General features: G+C 33.7%; 7 protein-coding genes across 7 annotated transcripts; 4 read left to right on the top strand and 3 right to left on the bottom strand.

The window, feature by feature from the left end:
• Positions 1 to 18: 18 nt before the first annotated feature.
• DFA_06656 (uncharacterized protein) lies at positions 19 to 1,221 on the top strand (the record flags this gene model as incomplete). Its single annotated transcript, XM_004356829.1, has 1 exon — positions 19 to 1,221. The coding sequence occupies one exon, from the start codon at positions 19 to 21 to the stop codon at positions 1,219 to 1,221; it is 1,203 nt and encodes a 400-aa protein (XP_004356882.1).
• Positions 1,222 to 1,369: 148 nt separating this feature from the next.
• DFA_06655 (putative mitochondrial protein) lies at positions 1,370 to 1,811 on the top strand (the record flags this gene model as incomplete). The annotated part of the gene is made up of 2 exons (XM_004356828.1): positions 1,370 to 1,576; positions 1,674 to 1,811. 2 exons carry the CDS (start codon positions 1,370 to 1,372, stop codon positions 1,809 to 1,811), a joined length of 345 nt encoding a protein of 114 aa, XP_004356881.1.
• Positions 1,812 to 1,981: 170 nt separating this feature from the next.
• Positions 1,982 to 4,666, bottom strand: pop1 (RNase P protein subunit; the record flags this gene model as incomplete). The annotated part of the gene is made up of 5 exons (XM_004356827.1): positions 1,982 to 2,421; positions 2,483 to 3,146; positions 3,222 to 3,685; positions 3,764 to 4,534; positions 4,654 to 4,666. 5 exons carry the CDS (start codon positions 4,664 to 4,666, stop codon positions 1,982 to 1,984), a joined length of 2,352 nt encoding a protein of 783 aa, XP_004356880.1.
• Positions 4,667 to 5,019: 353 nt separating this feature from the next.
• On the top strand, positions 5,020 to 6,611 carry DFA_06653 (uncharacterized protein; the record flags this gene model as incomplete). The annotated part of the gene is made up of 3 exons (XM_004356826.1): positions 5,020 to 5,309; positions 5,459 to 5,654; positions 5,730 to 6,611. 3 exons carry the CDS (start codon positions 5,020 to 5,022, stop codon positions 6,609 to 6,611), a joined length of 1,368 nt encoding a protein of 455 aa, XP_004356879.1.
• A 69-nt stretch (positions 6,612 to 6,680) lies between these two features.
• abcB4 (ABC transporter B family protein) lies at positions 6,681 to 11,331 on the bottom strand (the record flags this gene model as incomplete). The annotated part of the gene is made up of 4 exons (XM_004356825.1): positions 6,681 to 9,033; positions 9,277 to 10,201; positions 10,284 to 10,709; positions 11,253 to 11,331. 4 exons carry the CDS (start codon positions 11,329 to 11,331, stop codon positions 6,681 to 6,683), a joined length of 3,783 nt encoding a protein of 1,260 aa, XP_004356878.1.
• Positions 11,332 to 11,615: 284 nt separating this feature from the next.
• frpA (actin binding protein) lies at positions 11,616 to 15,526 on the bottom strand (the record flags this gene model as incomplete). Its single annotated transcript, XM_004356824.1, has 3 exons — positions 11,616 to 14,957; positions 15,039 to 15,216; positions 15,318 to 15,526. 3 exons carry the CDS (start codon positions 15,524 to 15,526, stop codon positions 11,616 to 11,618), a joined length of 3,729 nt encoding a protein of 1,242 aa, XP_004356877.1.
• Positions 15,527 to 18,115: 2,589 nt separating this feature from the next.
• On the top strand, positions 18,116 to 19,640 carry DFA_06650 (uncharacterized protein; the record flags this gene model as incomplete). Its single annotated transcript, XM_004356823.1, has 3 exons — positions 18,116 to 18,313; positions 18,381 to 19,085; positions 19,155 to 19,640. 3 exons carry the CDS (start codon positions 18,116 to 18,118, stop codon positions 19,638 to 19,640), a joined length of 1,389 nt encoding a protein of 462 aa, XP_004356876.1.
• Between the last annotated feature and the right edge of the window lie 21 nt (positions 19,641 to 19,661).

Raw genomic sequence — 19,661 nt, 5'->3', positions numbered from 1 at the left:
TTGATAGAGACAACAACAATGGGAGAACCACATTTATTATTAAATTCAATTAAATCAAGATACAATAGATTGTTGGAATGTAAATTTCATACCAATGTACAAGTACTACACAAAGATGTACATGTACTACAACAACACTTACAGTCAACTATTAGTAATAGTAACAGTCCTGCTTATATAGTCAGATCACCTATTCTACTAGATAGTGATGATGATAATAGTGTCATTGATGGTGAATTCAATCCAAATATTGGTGGTGGAGAAGATGATGAAAGTGGATACTATTATAGATACTATCATGATAGTAACTACTTGTCCAATGTAATAGATTCAAAGTTTAATCAATTCTATCAAACTGTTCTATCAAAGGACGTTCAACATCAACACCAACATTCCAAAAATAATCTACTTGACAATAAGATTTACCCAACTCCATTGGTATTATTTTCTCCATCCTATTTCTATCAATGTGATAATGGATCTAAAAGATCATCGGTCATTTCAATACCATCTCATGTATTAAATAATTACCAACAACAACAACAACAACAACAACAAAATAATAATAATAATAATAATAACATTGTTAATAATAATACAAATAATATAATACATGATGTAATATATTATAGTGATAGTGATCATCAATTCCATAAGGAGCCATTTACAATGAATCAAAATCTATATGATTCAATGGTTAAATGGTCAAATACCCAAAGAAATATGTTAAAGGATCATCAATCATCCGTATCATCCGTATCTGGATCATCCATCACAACATCAACATCAACATCTTTTAAAAAATTGGATATTCCAAGCATCAACAAACCAATTAAAAATAACAAAGGAAAAAAGAAAACAAGATCAAAAAGAGCAGGAATTGTGAGTAAAATAAGAGGAAAGAAAGGAAAGTCTGCCATCAAACAACAAAGACATTATCTTGAAAGAGAAATAGTTAAATATGAGTCTGGACATCCGTTGAGAAGAAGTTGGAGTAGATCTAAATATGTTTATGGAGCTGCTGCTGCTCAGAGTGGTACAATGATGGAAGATGCACAATTGGAACAAATTCAAAGTCAACTACAACAACAAGCCATACCACAAAGTAATTCACCTTACTCTTCAGATGATAGTTATCGTGCCAGTTATAAGGAAAGATTTTGGAGAGGTGAAAAGGATGTTACTGATCCTTATGATCTAAGGTCAAGATCTTATTATTGATACTGTCTCTGGAAAATAAAAAAAATAAAAAAAAAAAATCATCAATGGGTCGTTTTTTTCGTCACTGTCTGATCATTGAACAGAGCTGTCAGATTCTACTCAATAAGAAGAAGTAATACTCGTATTATATATAGTAGTTTTAAAGAGAATGGTTAGATTTGAAACACAAGATCGTGATGATAACCCATTCAAGTTATCTCCACGTTTCAAGAACAAGACTATCGTCGTAAAGAGAGAACCAAGACATTGTGGTGACATCATGACTGAATACGGTGTTTGTCTATCTGCTAATAACTTTGATATCTCAAAGTGTACCGATGAAATGAAGGCTACTGAAAGATGTGTAAAGGAACTTGTATGTATAGGAGAGAGAATAAACAGAGAGAAACAGGGAGAGGAGATAGATTAGGGTGATTGGTGGATGAGAGCAATCAACGAAATAGATATAATAGAACAATGCAGAGGTGATTATCTTTTTATTAACATACTTTCTCAAATTACAATCAAAGAAACAACCACATCGTACATCACCATTCAATTATCATCTCAGACGTGTTATTGCTAACAAGTACAGAGTTCCACTCAGATAATAGCAAAAACAATTAATAGTAACAACGAGTAATATAGCGCGAAAACAACAAACATGGGATAATAAACAAGAGGTCATAATAATAATAATTTTAAAACACAACAACAAACATGGATATATTGGTGATTGATTTAATCCTATTATTATTATTATTTATTGGGAATATTCATATTATGGTTGAATAGTTAAAATGACAGGATACAATGTAGATGATGTTGGTATTTGGACAAATGCAAAACCGATTGGTGATAGATTTACATTGATGGCATTCTTTTCTAGTCTGATAAAACTATATGCAGAACAATAACCAATACCTTGTCCAACACCTCTAATCAGTGATTGGTCACCCGATACAATATATCCAATTGGTGTTCTAGTACTATTTTCCTTGAGTTCAATTTCATTTGATGGTATATCATTGGCATCTTTGTATTCCAAAGGTGGCGATGGAGAATGTCTAAAGAATTCACATTTCTTTTGATACTCTAAATCTTTTTGATTTGGTGCATAAATGACTGAATTCATTACTGGACGTCCTCCATACAACATCTTGACTGACACTCTCACCAATCCTCTTTTATATAAATCTTTTTTAATTTTAGAATCATAATCTATAGAGAAAGATAATGTGGTTAATTATTATTGTTTATCCTTGGTTTTAATATTACATACTTTTCATAATTGATGGAAGTTTAAGATTTAATATTGATAATGCAGATTTACCTCTATATACAAAATATGGTGATGCCTTGTTGATGGTATGTTTGATAAATTCTTCTTCCTCTGCCTTTTTTGGAGTTGTATCTGTTTTTGTAAGCTTTGTCTTTTTCTTTTGATTTTCCAAAGTAACACTTGTTTCTTGTTGTTGTAACTTTTCTTTTTTAATCAATACCTCTTCATCTTTATCATTATTAAGTTGTTGATAGAATGATTCATTGTCTTGATTATCCAAATCTAAAATCCAATTCCAATTTGGATTAAATGGGAAATAAACTTGGTTGTGAATATAGTTTGGTCTTTTTCCACTTGGAGTTCTCTTGTATTTCTCCAATTTATCATTTTCGATTGCTTGATGATATTCCTTGTAGGCATTTGAATCTGGATAGTCTCTAGGATAGGATGGTATGCCTTGTTCGAGTAACATTTCATCTCTATTTTGTAATCCTATTGCCCACGACCCACTATACACCAATGACAACCAAAATGCTTGTCCCCATCCTTCTGGAATAATAATATCAAATCCACTACCATATCCTCTAGACAATCCACCATCCCTTTGAATTAATAAAATTGATGGAGTTGAATAATTATTTGTATTATTTTTAATGGCGAATGGCTAAATAAAGAAAATAAATAAATAAATAAAATATTAGTTCTTTTTCCTCTTTTTCTACTTTTCTTTTTAACATACATTTTTTCTTCTTTGATAAACACTTGAAACCTTTTCAATATTTTTTGACATTTCCAATCTTTTAGACTCTTCATAAATGGGAGAATAGGAAACTTTTTGAGATGACCAATTAACAATCAATCTATTGATTTCCTGTTGTGTTATTGTTGCTTTTTGTTGTTCCTCCTTTGACAATGGTGGTTTAGCAACCGAATCTACACATTGAGCAATAGATTCAGGTACATGGCAAACCAAACGTGGATCCAATACAGTCAATCCTAAAATGACACTAGTTGGAAGGGTGGCTGTTGATCGTAATTGTTTTAAAGAATTCCAAAGAGAATGTGCTCCTTTCATTGAATTATTATTATTATTATTATTTCCATCAATATCGATTGGTACAAGTACTGAATGTAAAGCACTATTACATTTAGCTCCTGTTAATTCGAATCTTTGTAATTTATCTTGTAATGATTTAATTGAAACTAATAGGAAAAACAAAAATAGGTTATTAAACTGGATGATTATAATGATTTCATTTTTTTTTGTTGATTTCTACTTACTTTTATGTTCTTTTGATTGATTTTGTAAAATGGATTGAATATCAAGAATTGAAGATGGATGAATCCATAACCAAAGTTGTCTTGATTCGTTTTCTTCTACTTGTTCTTTTTCGTTTGTTGTTGATGGTTTCCAATGAAATTGTGATGGACAAATAAAATGAAATGGATAACGATTTGGATAATATAAATCGATTGAACCTTCACGATCACCATTGATATAGGTACGACTATTGACTGATAGAGAATCGGGTGGAGTCATTGTCTTGAATAATGCAGCGATTGAAGATTCCGAGCCAGTAATCTCTAGACAAACCATATAGGATCTATCACAAACAGTAGACAATGAATTTGATGCACGAATAACCGAACGTCTACCCTTTGCAGTTGGTTTGACAGCCAATCTATAACGCCATATATTTGTCATAAACATTCTCTTTGCATGCCAAATATGAGTTTCCAACCATTTGTTGACACGTTGTCTTCGAACAAAGTCTTTTTGAATGTAAGGAGGTCTTCTCTTTGCTTTTCGATGTACCACCTTTTTAGCACGAATAAACGAACCCGACTCTGATGGTCCACCCTTTGCCGACTTTTCCATTTCACTTCTAGCACGTTGTCTAATGTGTAGTGGTACACGATAGGCATTCGTACTCATTGTTCTTCTTCTCAAGTGTCTTGGTAGTGATTGAAATGCTCTTGCATTTGATTTCTTTTGTTCTATTTGTTGTAATAATGCTTTTACTTGATGTGTTCTCTCTAACAAGTATTTATCTGCATATATAAATCTTTCTCCATCTATGATCGATGATGATTAAACAAAAGTAGTAAGTATATGTTATATGATGTAGTAGAGTAAGTCTTAGACTTGATGATGGGTCTTCAACACATACGATAGGAAGACATTTTATCGGTTGACGGATATATCGTCCTCGTCAATCAAAAAGAAGAATCGAGAAGCAAGAAGAGAGAATGAATAGAATAATCAAGAGAAATACTAATCATCAGGTGACTTCGTTTTAGTTAAAAAACCTCAAAATTCAATTTACCCCATGTTAGTTTTCACCAAAAGATCTTCTTTAGTGGCGATGATGTGATGGTGGTTGAAGGGGCTGGCTGTTTAAACTTTACAGTTGTAAATCGTACCTATATATCTGTATCTATCTGTATCTGTATCTGTATCTTATTTATATTTTATTTGTATACAAAAATATCGACGACGATAATCTACTAGTAGATAAATCACAAACACACACAATATGTATCATACAGGAAGTATAATTAGAAGATTGAAATCGTTAAAGTCACATATTGAAACATCACAACAAGAGTCTGCCATCAATCAAGATTTCGAAGAACAACAGAAAAAGAAAAAAAAGAATAAAGATACATCGCAACAAGATCATCATGGTGAAGAGGAAGATGAAACCTATGATGTCATTGTTGTAGGTGGAGGTATTACAGGTACTTCTTCTGCCTATCTCTTGGCAAAGAGTGGTTTAAAAGTATTATTACTTGAACAATTCGAGAAGATGCATTCTAATGGAAGGTTGGTATTCATCTACATAGATAGATAGATAGAGATCGACAATCATATGATGGATGATGATTCGATTCAAAATTTTATTTATAAATATCTTAACCTTTTTTTTTTTATTCTTTTATTTATTATTATTATTATAATTAATTAATTGCCAGTTCACATGGAGATGGTAGAATTATCAGATACTCATATCCAGAGGATATATATGTAAAATTATCAAAGATTGCCTATCCATTGTGGGCACAAGTAGAAAAGGAATCAAAACAAAAATTAATACATATCACTGGTGGTCTTGATTTTGGTGCATTCGATGAAGAAGCACTTAGACAATTATTAATTGCCTATGATAATGTATGTTTGAAATATTAATATTAATATTAATATTAATATTTTATTTATTAATTATTTTTTTTAATTTTTTTATAGAATAAAATAAGTTATAGTATTTTAGGATATAAAGAAGCAAACAAGAGATTCCCACAATATAAATTTGATAAGGAAACATTAATTGTTTACCAGCCAGATAGTGGAGTGGTATTTGCATCAAAAGCAGTTGGAGCACTTTGGTCTTTGGCTCAAAAATATGGTGCAACTTTGTTTGATAAAACAAAGGTAGATACAATCACTGTTGAAAATGATAATATGGTCACTGTAAAGACTCTTGATCAAAAAACATTTGTAGCTAAAAAGATTGTTTTGGCTGCTGGTGGATGGATCAATGACTTACTTTTACGTTCACAATTGGGATTACGTATTCCTGTCAATATTTCAATGGAAAAGGTATTTTATTATCAACCCAAACAATCAACTGCCACCACCACCACCACCACAATAGACTATACAATGTATTCAAATCCAGTTACAATCAATTATGCAGGAAAGGATTTAATTTATTATTCACTTCCACAAATTGATATTCCAGGTGTCAAGGTAGGATATCATCATTCTGGACCAGTACTAGATTCAATGGATAGTCCAAAACCAGAATACCCACAAGAATACCAAGATATGGTATCTGGTTTTGTTGGTAAATACATGCCAGGATTAAATAACAAATTAGATAGTAATACCAAAACACTACTATGTCATTATACCAATACATCTGATTTTCACTTTATTATTGATCGTCATCCATCACATCGTAATATAATTATTGCCAGTCCTTGTTCTGGACATGGTTTCAAATTTGGACCTGCCATTGGTCAAATTGTTTTAGATTTGGTCATGGACATCGATACACCAATCCCTTTGGATGACTTTTCACTCAAAAGATTTAAATCAAATATTTATAAAAGAATTGGTGCCTAAAACAAATAATAATAATAATAATAATAATAATAAATTTATTTCATATCATAGTACTCGTTTAGTTTTTATTTAGTCTTTCTTTTGTAATTGATTTTTAACCAATTTATAGTACATTCCTTTCTTTGCCATTAATTGATCGTGACTACCAAATTCAGAGACAATACCATTTGAAATGACAGCAATGGCATCTGCATTTTGAACAGTGCTTAGACGATGAGCAATGACTAGTGTAGTTCTACCTCTCATAAGGTTTTGGAGTGCTTCTTGTACAAGCTTTTCACTTTCACTATCCAAAGCAGATGTTGCCTCGTCCAAAATGAGGATCTTTGGGTTCTTTAGAATGGCTCTTGCAATGGCAATTCGTTGTTTTTGACCACCTGAAAGTTGTACACCACGTTCACCAACCATTGTATCGTATCCGTTCGAGAATGAACTAATAAAGGTGTGAGCATTTGCCAACTTGGCAGCTTCCACCAACTGCTCATCTGTTGCCTCTGGACAACCATATCTAAGATTTTCAGCAATGGTAGTTGCAAAGAGAGCTGGTTCTTGGTTGACAATACCAATTTGGCCACGTAACCAACGGGGTGACAATTCTCTAATAGGTACGCCATCAATAAATATATCACCGCTTTCAGTGTCATAAAAACGTTCAAGTAGCGCTGCAATGGTACTCTTTCCTCCTCCGCTTGGCCCAGCCAAAGCAACTACCTGTCCTGGAAGGAGATCAAGTGACAAACCCTTTAGAACTGGTACATTTTTACGTGTTGGATATCTAAAGTGAATGTTGGAAAACTTGACATTTCCATCGACCTTGTCGAGTGTCTTGCCCATGTTTGAAAGAATCTTTGGTGTTCGGTTGACCATTTCAGAGATACGATCCATTCCTCCAATGGCAGATGATATCTGTGTGAAAAGGATTGATATTTGAGCAAACGATGCTTGCATGCTCATTGTGTGAATGATAAATGATGTCAACTGGCCAGATGTAATATCTCCACTAGCAACCAATGATCCACCGTACCAATAGACGAGTAGACTGACTGCATTGAGAGCCATTGCACTGACACCTTGGAATATTCCTATTTGAATACCACTCTCTGTTGCCAAATCAAGTGATCTCTGACTTTTGGCAGTGAATCTTGCAACCTCTCTTTGCTCGCCAGCAAATGCAACCACAGTTCTAATATTACCCATTGCCTCTTCTGCTACGATAGTTGATTTAGCTTGAGCTGCTTGTGCCTCTCTACTGAGACGTTTGAGCCATTTGGCATAGATCGATCCAATGGCAACCATGGTTGGTACGACCGCTGCCATTGACAAAGACAGTTGTGGTGATATCATGTACAGTGATATGGCACCACCAACTATTTGAGCAGTACTCTTGACACCCATCGACACTGAATGTTTCAAGGCCGATCGAACCAATTGCACATCACTCGATAGTCTATTTACAAGATCTCCGGTGGAATTTTGATCATAGAATGCAATCTCTTGATTGAGTAGTGATTCAAATAAAAGGGTTCTCAAGTTTGCCGAGAACCTTTCCACACTGATCGATATAGAAGCACTGTACACAAAATTAAGTGTTGCCTGTACCACTAGAACAGCTACTGCATGCAGAGCCGGTTGAGTTAGGTCTTTTCCAGCTTTTGAACAATCAACCAAACTACCAAATACTCTTGGTATTTGTATTCCAACCCATGATGATAAAAAGGCAGTGATCACACCAAATGCCAACAACCATATATCTTTTCCAATTAAACTCCAAATAATTTTACCGTTTGATACCTTTTCCTCCAACTCTTCCAATTGTTCTTTGATTTCATGTGAAGTATGTACAATGATAGTTTCACTATCAGACGGGGTTGGTCTTTCTTGACAATAAATGGCATCAACCAAACGACCATCCAAATCAAATACAAATAATAATATTCCTCCAATACAAAATGTAATCATTGCTCCAATTTGAATATATGAATTTGATGTTAATCTTATTCTTGTAGATGTTGTTGATCCATTATTATTATTATTACTACTACTATAATTTCTTTGTTGTTTATTATTATTATTATTATTATTATTATTATTATTATTATTATTATTATTATTATTATTATTATTTAATCTATAACCATTTGAACCATTACTTCTTCTCAGAGATGTTGATGAAAAGAAGAATCTATTTACATTTTTGTTATTATCATTGTTGTAGAGTAATGAAAGTTTATTATTATTACAACTAGTTGTAGTGTACTTTATATTATTATTATTGATATCTTTTCTGTTATTGATAGATAAAGATGAAGATGAAGACGATAATCCAGATTTAAACTTTAAAACAGAAAATGATATTGATGATGATGGAGAAGATGATGATAGTGAAGATAAATAAGGAGATGAGCCCAAAGTAGTTGCTCTCCTAAATAGATACATAATTTACTTGATCAAAAAAGAAAGAGAGAAAAGAGAGGTATATTCAATGATCAAAAGTTCATTCCCCAATTTACACAAAAGAATCGATTCGTTCATCGGGATGTTAATTTAAAAAACAAATATTTTAATATTTTATTTTATTTCTTTAATTTTGTTTGTTTGTTTGTTGATTATAAGCATAGCAATGACTATCAATACCTTTCACACGCTCTACTACTTATTTATTTACCAAAGTGGACGTGGTGGTAAAGCAGAACGAGGTACACAAAGAGCAGCATCATGACAACAAGCATTACCTTGACATGGACTGAGTTTAGCCATGGCACAGGTAAGACCTACCAAGTTACAACGCAATGATTCACAAGTACCAATGAATGGATCGTATTGCTTGAATCTAGCTGGAAGAGTAACACATGGATCGTCGAGCATTACATTCTGTCTACCGATGATATCAGTGTAACACAATGGTCTATTTGAACCGAATGGGAATTGTGGATGACAACGAGAGGCATTGACACTTAGACACATTGATTGTGAATGACCACAACAACCTTCAATGGTAGCCCATCTACATTGTGGATAGGAACCACAAGACCATGGGTTTTGTAATGATTCACATGATCCTCCAACAAATAGATCTTGTGTTTGTTGTGTCTCTTGGGTATCGATGGCATGAGAGGTCTCTACTTTCTTCTTTTGCTTGTGTTCCTTTTCTTCAACCTTCTTTTCTTCAACCTTCTTTTCTTCAACCTTCTTTTCTGGATAATCAAATTCCTCAGAGACAACAAACTTGAGTTGTGGACCTGACCATGGACGTGTTGGTTTGACATCACAACGAGCATATGGACCACAGCAACTACCTTGTGGACACTTGTTGTCAAAGAAACCAATGCATGACTTTCCTTCAGATGAACAGTCTAATGCTCTGCATACAATTTGGAGTCCTGCCATGTCCTTTGGTGACACTGGACATGGTCCGTGTGGTGGTGGTGGTGGGGGTGGATGAACACCTCCTCCACCATGACCTGGATATAATTTGCTTGCATGTACACAGAATGGAACATATGTGCAACACTTGGTACCAATACACTCGGTATTTTGACCGTATCCACAAACTAATCCACGACCAGTACAATTCAAAGAGGCACAGGTTTCTATAAGAAAAAAAAAAAAGAAAAGAAAAACAAAAAGATTAGAATGTGAAACAAATGTATACAATCTATTTAGTAGACTTACGAGTATTTGGAGTAAAAGATTCCCAACCCTTCTTTGGTTGACAATTTGATGGAATTTCATAGATTTGGTTGGTGAGAACTTCCTTGAGACAAACGGTACTGTTATAGTTACAGGTTTGAGATGGAGGTGGGAAGATAAGTGGATTGATGATAGTGTTGGTGACACAGAGTTTACGTCTTTGACCACAACATCCAGAAGCACTGACGAGTTTACATTGTGGAGATGGACATCTATTGAGATCGGTTACGGATTCACAATCTTGTGGAGCATGGGTTGGAGATGGTTCGAAAAGACAAGTACCCCTGCCATTGACAACGGCACAATACATTCCACGTGGACAACCTCCACATGCATCATCACCATGTCCTCTAAATTCTTTTTCCAACTCTGAACAACTTACTGTTGCCAGTATTAATAGTACCTGTACTATTAAAATTAATATAGATTTTTTCATTATTGAATAATATTATTGGTAATAATTATTTCTATTATTGATATTCAAAAAAGACACAAAATGAAAATGAATGGAATGGAATGGATATGAATTAATATTTGATGGTTTGGTTTGGAATGGGAACCAGAGCAGGAGAAGAGTAAATTTAATGTGTTTATTTGTATTTATTCTTTTTTTTTGATTGAATCAATCCAAAAGCACCCATCATCACAGTAGTAGTATTCACACTTTGATCCAAAAGATAGCTATTACTAGTCAGAGTGTGAGTGTACAATGAATACAAAAATGAAATGTAACATCATATGACAACAATCGTTATTGGTATTTCCCAATAAATGGGGTGGGTGGTATGTTAGTTTGATTAAAATCAATACAGGTATGATTGATCAATCCAGCCTGAGAAGAAGAAGTCTTTTTAATCATAATATTTTGTTAACCCTCACTATTAAAATTGATTTCATTAACAACAACAACACTACCACAACCACCAAATGAATGCATAAAATACTACTTACATTCTGATATCGAATCTAACCACCGCTCATTACTAATACACCACCTCTTTCGATATGTATCCCATTGTATGAGTGCCATGCTACTCATTGATCACTACCCAAAAAAACAACAACTGATTGCATTGAGAATACTGATTTTTCATTCAGACATCATACAGTGAGTAATCAACTCTGTTCAAAAAACAAAAAGAGTAGAGTGGTAATGGGATTGGGATGTCAAAAGTTCCAATGATTGTGATATATTACATTTTTTATTTATACTTTTTGGTGCTAAATTTTAAACAACACCTGTGTTTTGATGATGGGGGGGTTAAATCTAATCAATTTGATACAATGGGGTGGGTGGGGGTAGCATTCCAAGGTTTAGTAGGTAGCACCTGCGCCATCATCCTCTTCTTCCAACTGAAGCTGTCTTTTGATTTTTTCCAATTCCAATCTCTTTGTTTCTCTTTCTTTTTCTCTTTCCTCTCTTTTAAGTCTTGTCATTTCAAGTGGCGAAAGATTTGAATGTGAAGATGATTTTGAATGAGTTATGGCAACTGGTTGGTCTTGTACTGGTGTTGGTGTTGATTCAATATCCTCTGTAATGTTATTTATGAATATCTCCTCTTTGGGTTGTTGAACAACAACAAGCTCCTCAATGGGTGGTTCATTATTGTTGTCCTTTGCAACCTCTTTGACCTCCTCTTCTTCTTCTTGAGTTTCTTGTTGGACTACTTCTTCCTCTACTTTGACCTCTTCTTCTTCTTCTTGAGTTTCTTGTTGGGCTACTCCTTCTTCTTTTTCTTCCTCTTTTGTTGATTCAATAATTTGATTTGGTCCTTCTATTTTCACATCTTGTTCTTCTTTTTCTTCTATTACTTGATCTCCACTTTCCGTTGTTGTATTAATTTCTTGTTCTTTTACTATTATTACATCTTGTTCTTGTTCTTGTTGTTGTTCTTTGATATTTGGATTTTCTGGTAAGACTTGCTTTAATTCCTCTTTATCTTTCTTTTTCTTTTTCTTTTCATCATCTTTATCCTTTTCATCTTCTTTATCTCCAGCTCTTTTTGATGATCTTGATTTCTTTGGAGATGATGTTCTTAATTTTTCAGTTTCTTGTTTGATGATCTTGTCAGAGTCCAAACTTAGCTTTTTTAATTCATTGCTTGTAAGATTGAGTAGGCTCTTTGCCTTTGCCAAACGTTCTTCCAATGATTTCTTCTCACTTTCCGTAGCTGATTTCAATTTGAGCGAGTTTGATTTTGAGTCTTTGAGTTTCTTTAGTTTGCTAGAGGTTGATTCAAATTCATTGCTAAAATCCTCTTTTATCTTTTTGGAACGATCCAACATTTCCATTGCCTTTGTTAGATCGTTTTCGAGTTGTTTTACCTTTTCCTCTGACTTTTTATTGTCGTTGTTGAGTAGTTCCAAACGCTCGCTCTTTGCAGCCACTTCAGCTGCATTTCTTGCCAAACGTTCCTCCAATCTCTTTTCCTTTGTTTGGAGGTCCTCGATTTGATTACCAACTTTGATGAGATCCTTTTGTTTTCCTTCGACACCAACCTTGAGTCTAGCCAATTCACGAGCATGTTTCTCGTCAATCTTTTTAATCGCATCTTCTTGGCGCTCCTTTTTCTCTTTTTCCAATTTTTTGAGGCGTCTCTTTTCGTCTTTGAGCTCGGCCTCTTTAATTGTCAACTCGGTCTGCTCATTCTTGATGACTGATTCGATTCTCTGAGCCATGACGAGGGTGCTGTCCAAATCATTGGCCATTGACTCGTTCTTTTGTTGAATCTCTCTTGCCTCTTTTCTCTTGTTGTAATTTTCAGACGATAGCTTTTGTAGTTCTTTTCGAGTCTTTGATTTCCTTTCGAGGAGTACTTGGTTTCTTTCTTCGAGTTCAGAGTTGGCTGCCTTTTCTTGTTGCAAAAATTTGTTTGTTCTATCGTTTTCGCGACCTAGTTTCTCTGCTTCTTGTTCGTACAACTCCTTTTCAGCGATTTGTAGACGAATGTCACTTTGAAAGGATCTATGTTTCATTTCCAATAGTTCCACCTCTCTCTTTACATTTTCTGTTTGGTATTCGGCACGCAATTGCTCCGTTTCCACTTGAACCAATTCCAATTGTGTCTTTTTACGTTCTTCTACCAATTCCTTTTTCTCGCTTTCAAAGACACGTTGCATTTTATCTAGAATCTCTTTATGTTCCTTTTTCTTTACACTGATACGAGCTTCCTTTTCAATAATAGTCTCTTCCAATTCGACCTCTTTATCAAACAATTCTTCTCGTAACTCTTGTTTCCTCGTCTCTACCTTTTTCTTTTCAATCTTGATATCCTGCAACTGTTCGTCAGCCTCTACAATTTCCACCTTTAAAACCTCTGTTTGTTGTTGAACATAGACACGATCATTTCTAATACGATCAACCTCACCTCTAAGATCTCGTACCTGTCTAGTTGTACTGTCAATGATACGATCGGTTTCTATTCTACTCTTGATCACCTTTTCGTTGCTAGTCTTGGCAGTCTCTAATTGTGCTTGAATCTTTTGCTTGGCCACTGCAATGCGACGACGATCCTCTTTTGCATCCTTTAAATCAACCTTGAGGTTTTTTTCAGATTCTTTGAGTTCTTTGATGTTGGTCTCTATGTTTTTGATTTGTTGACGTGCTTCATCTAGTTGCTTCTTGGTCTCTGTGTATCCAGTAGCATCAATCTTTTGTTGAACTATTTCCTTTTCCTTGTTCAATGTATCAAGCTCTTGATTGAGCTCTGTTTGTGCCTTTTCCACTTCTTGTTGAACTTGTTGTAATTTTTGTTCGCTTTGAAGAGATTGATCTCTCATGACAGATAATTGGTCGGTTGTTTCTTTTTCAATCTCTTGTCTGAGCATTTCAACCTCTCTTGTTTCTTGTTCCAATTGTTCCTTGAGTACGTCAGATGAAGGAGGTGCAACTGCTTCAAGTTGTAAGAGTTCTTTTTCCAATCGCTCAATGGTTGATTCGTATTGATCACGTTGTTCAAAGAGTTCTTGTTTGTATGTTTCAACACGCTCTTCAAATTGTTGTTCAATCTCCTTGTCCTCTACCTTTATCTCTTCTATCTGTCTTTTAATTTCGTCTATCACTTCTTGTTTGTGATGTGATCGTTGTTGGTAGGCTCTAATTTCATTGTCAATGCTATGTATCTCTTGATCAATCTCTTCTAGCTTTTCTTCAGCCTTGCGAATGACCACCACCTGCTGACTTGGGACAACAGGTGCTTCATCGGCGGCTTGATTAAACTTGTTAAATACATAAGCAATAAAGGCTATATTGAGACGACCATTTCCATTGACAATATCATCGGCAGTGATAAACTTTCTACAATCGATACGTTCAACCGATTCCAAAAACTGATTGGCACGATCACCAAGATTCGATTGATTGAGTAGATCTAGTGAACAGGCACTCGGTGCAAGATGGTTGAAAAGGATAATATAAGCTTCACAATCCTTGATATCAGATGAAAAGTTTGTGATACGTCGTCTTTGACTATGATTTGCCTCTGCCAAATGATGATTAACCCAACGCACCAAAATCTCATCAGCAAACATATCCTGTACCTTTTCAGTCTCTGATAGATCCAATATCTCACCTTTAACTCTAATTGCCAATTTAGATACTTTGTTTAATAGATCAATCTTTACCAATTGCCATAATATAGATAAAACTAAATGTCTCTAAATAAAATAAATTCCAATTAGAATCTTCAATCGATCAATCAATCAATCATTGTGCGACCATTTGAATTGAATACAAACTCTTTCCTCTTGAAAATCGACAGGACCAATATTAACAGTTGAACAACCCATTACTTTGGCAGCCTTTAAACAAATGTCAAGATTAACATTCCTCTCGAATACATTGATTTGTTTATCATTTGTTAATTTAACTAGAGATTCTTTTACTGATCCAGGTCTAATTGCGTTTATAAATTTACTTTATATAGTATTAATCAACATTGTTGTTAATATGACTCTTCTCTTCTTTTCATCGTCTTCTTGTTAGTTCTCTCTCTCTCTCTCTCTCTCTCTACTTACCAAAGAATAGTACCATCTTTTAAATCAGTAAATATTCTATCAGACTTTGGATCGATTGGAAGTCTTTTGCTACAGAATTGGTCTTGTCTCAAAACAAAGTTTAAATGTTCAACGAGAGCTTCCTTTTCCTCACTATGATATGAATGAACTGCACTATCTTTGGTTTCCTCTCTAACGAAACCTGCTGAATGGGTGTTTGCTGACTTCATTATTTTTGTTTGTTGTTGTTGTGTTTATTATGCCTGCTAACCCAACAAAGACTGGTTTAGATTCGCTGTAATATTACAATTTATATATGTTACACAACTTAGTGAGAGCTACTAAATAGTTGATATGTTTCTACTATTTTAATAATTAAACGATAAATTAGTTGATTGTCTCGATTATTATTATTTATTATGTAGGAAGAGGAAGAAGGAGAAGTAATAGTAGTAGTAGTAGTAGTACTACTCCTTTACTACTGGATGATGATAATAATAACTCATCGTTCTTCTATATTGAGTCATGACATGTTAGAATGATAGATAGATACACCCGAACTAATTCACCCAACAACAACAACGGGTGAGTGAGTGAGGTGTGTTGTAGTTTGATTTTCTGTTGCTACTGCTGACCGAATAATATAATAATTCTTACCGATATGAGTATGTAGAGATTTCTCTCCCCCTTTTAGGATTGATTATTATATGATTATTATATCTATCGAAAAGAGATCGAAAAACACTTATGTGAAGGTTTTTTTTTTTTGTTAATCGGTTGGGCAATCTGCAAAGATGACAAGTTCTTTATTTTAATTGTTGGATAGCAATTTTTAGCACACCCAGTTATTATTAGCATGATGGTGTTGATCAACAATCATCATTTGAGCTCGAATGTTTGTACAGAGTGAGCTCCAACCATTTATTAATATTAGTGAAAAGAGGGACAACAATTAACTGTTTATAATAAGATTGTTATTATTCGTTCAACGATTGTGTACCTCTTTATATCATCACGGTGACTCCTTATGTACAATTAAGTTGTTAATAATAAATAGTAATTTCAAAACAATAAATGTTGATGTCAATAGCTGACCAGTTAATAATATTATTATATTATTGGTCGATTGAAATCTAGATGATATGGAAAAAGGCGGGTTTGTGGATACTCAAAAGTCTAGGGACTTTTTCCCACACAACACCATTGAGATGGCGTGGAGCTAACCTAAAGTTATTTTACAAAAAAAACAAGTGGGAAACCCAAAATAGACCCCCTATCGAGAAAAAAGAACAGCATTATTGAGAAAAACAAAAATAAATGTAAATATAAATACAAAAAGGTGGCTTATTTGGTTAGGAGGGCTCTCTTCTCCTCTATATCCTCCCGATCAAGAGTCTCTTGAGGATGTTTGGTTTGAGGAAATCATTCTTTCTTTCTTTCTTTCTATCTCTCTGTACTACCAATAATATTTGTATCATTACTATTCTGCAGAAATTGTAGACTTACAAAGGGTAGGTAGAATGAAGGCGCTCCACCATTTTTAATACTCTTCCATTAACAAAACTTTACCTTTTTCAACAACAGAAATAGGAAATACCATATTTGCTTAAAATCTTAATTTGTTGTTGGACTGAATTTATTCAATCTTTTGGAAAAGATTATATCTTTCTTTCTTTCTTTCTTTCTTTGTCATTAACGATCCAAACAGTTAACCTTTTTGAAGCCTGCATCATTATTTATAAAGAATCTAAGAATTCTTCAAAGGGTACATTTCTTTTTGTTTCAAGATCGATCGATACATTGTATGATCTTAATTTAACGACAAAAACCTCTTTGGGAATAGTGAAATAATCATTTTTTTTTCACAATCATTCTCTGCAACCATTCCACCATCATCATTCATTCATTTCACCCACGTCCAAACTCACCCCACCACCTCCAAAAAATCACAAGAGATTCATCCAACAATTGGATCCAATTGGATCAACGTTCTGTAAATACAACCTAACCCTACTCTCCTACCTCCTTCCTACTCCCTCACTCGCTTATCCATTTTAATTTTAATTTTAATTTTTCCTTTCTATAGAGTTGATTGACACTATCAATCAATCAATCAATCAAGATTTATTTATCCAAGAGGAGGGGTTAGTCTTCTTGTTACTTGATTTCTCTTTATTTCAATAATCATAATAATAATATATGTAAATATTTTTATTGATAATAACAAAAACGGAAATTGATTATTTATTTATTTATTTATTATAACAACAAACACACCCCAACCAAATCACACACAAACAAACAATCTATAATTTCCTTTTAAAGTTTATGGTCGTCATCAACCAACACTCTTTTTGCAAAATCAACAACAAAAAAAAACAACAAACCAAAACCATCAGGTAATAAGCTTTTTACTTTATTAACCATTCCAAGTCAGTCACGCTATATCCAAACAGTCCATCCTTTCCATCAATTCCTACACCATTTCCAACAACGACAATAACAACAACAACCAAGACTTTACATTAGCAGTACTATCATCATCACCATTACCATCGTCAATCAATTAAATCAAATTCAAAACTAATTACCACATATCCTTTTTTAATTAACTGCTCAAGCCCATCCATATATCTTTGTTTCATTTATTCCTTTTTTTATTTATTTATTCATTTTGTTTACACATTATCATCATCATCAACATCAGCATCAATCAATCAATTAATTAATTGATCCAACTACAACAAAAATTAATATTCTCTATCCTTCTTTTCCTCTATAGTTTTCCGATATTTAATACAACTTTAATCAATTAATTAATGAGCAGTACAAAGTCTACAGTCAAATATCGAGTGGGAATTGTAACATGCTATCAACATGCCAATCTTGCCTCTGATGATTTGGCATTAACCGATGCTTTTAAAAAGAAAAATATTTATAGCATCAAGGTTTGTGTTTGGAATAATCCAGATGTAAATTGGGAAGAATTCCATTGTTTGGTTTTTAGATCAGTTTGGGTAGGTTTAAACAAACAAGAAAATCAAAATGAAAATGATCTAATCTTTTTATTTTATTTTCTAATAGGATTATGTTGAACACTATGATTCATTTATGGAATGGTTGGCAAAAATTAAAAAATCAAAAATCTATTGTCTCAATGCTCCAGATATCATCAAATGGAATACACACAAAAGATATCTTTGTGATTTGCATTCTAAAAAGATTAATACCATTCCAACTCTCTATGTTAATTCAACTACAAGCAAGTGTATTCATGGTATTGATAATTATGCTGCACACAAGAGTTGTCCAAAAACTCATTGTACCCATTCTAAATCGTCCAACAATCAATTACCATCAAGGCTTTTGGTAGATCTTGTTGAAAGTGGTGTCAATGAACACAATATCTTTGAAAAGGAGGAAAGAGAGTTTGTTTTCAAACCATGTGTCGGCGCCAATAGTTATGGAGCTTTTAGATTCTCACTCGATGACTGGCAATCACACCAAACTCAATTTGAACAACTAAGTTCAGAGTCTGACATGATGATCCAACCATTTGCACCATCCATCATGACAGAGGGAGAGTTATCATTTATCTTTTTCAATTGTCAATTCTCTCATTCCATCAACAAAAGAACTGCTCGTGGTGAATTTAGAGTTCAACCAGAATTTGGAGGAACTACAAGAGAATTAAAAGCAACCTTTGATCAAATATTACAAGCTCAAAAAGCAATCAATGTTATCAAAAAACAATTCAATTCTCATTTCCTTTATGCTAGAATTGATATGGTAAATTGAAATAATTTCAAACTCATTAAATAATCATATTTATTAACAAAACTTTTTTCTTAATTTTAGATTTTATATAAAGATAAATTATGTATTGGTGAAACAGAATTATTTGAACCAACTTTGTACTTTGAAAACGATGAAAGTTTAACCAGTAAATTTGTAGATGTAATCACACTTTTCATGGATCAGAGATTTCTTCAATCACCAGGTCGTTTTATTCAACCTCAATCACCATCGACCCCTTGTTCTGGAAATACAACACCTTCCTATGAAGAAAACTCTCGATTCTTACCATCTTCTCCCAATATTTCATCAGAGTTTAAGAGAAACATTGCTAAATTTAGACCACCTACCATTGCTGTACCTCACAATCAACATGAGAATTGTGATCCAATTAAATTATGTTCCACACCACCAAGTAATCATTCTCCTAAAAAAAGATTAAGTCAATACGTCTTGACAGATTCTACTCCACCATCACCTGGTTCTTCTGTAGGTAGTAACAGTAACTATATATTTTGGAGTCAATCACCTTTGACTTCACCAAAATAATTGGTTGCCCACTCAACCAAA

The sequence above is a fragment of the Cavenderia fasciculata genome (assembly GCF_000203815.1).
Source record: "Cavenderia fasciculata unplaced genomic scaffold Scf_EJPB12P01AWP9W-5, whole genome shotgun sequence".
In the NCBI taxonomy this organism is placed as follows: domain Eukaryota; phylum Evosea; class Eumycetozoa; order Acytosteliales; family Cavenderiaceae; genus Cavenderia; species Cavenderia fasciculata.
This window is presented reverse-complemented; position numbering and strand designations above follow the sequence as displayed.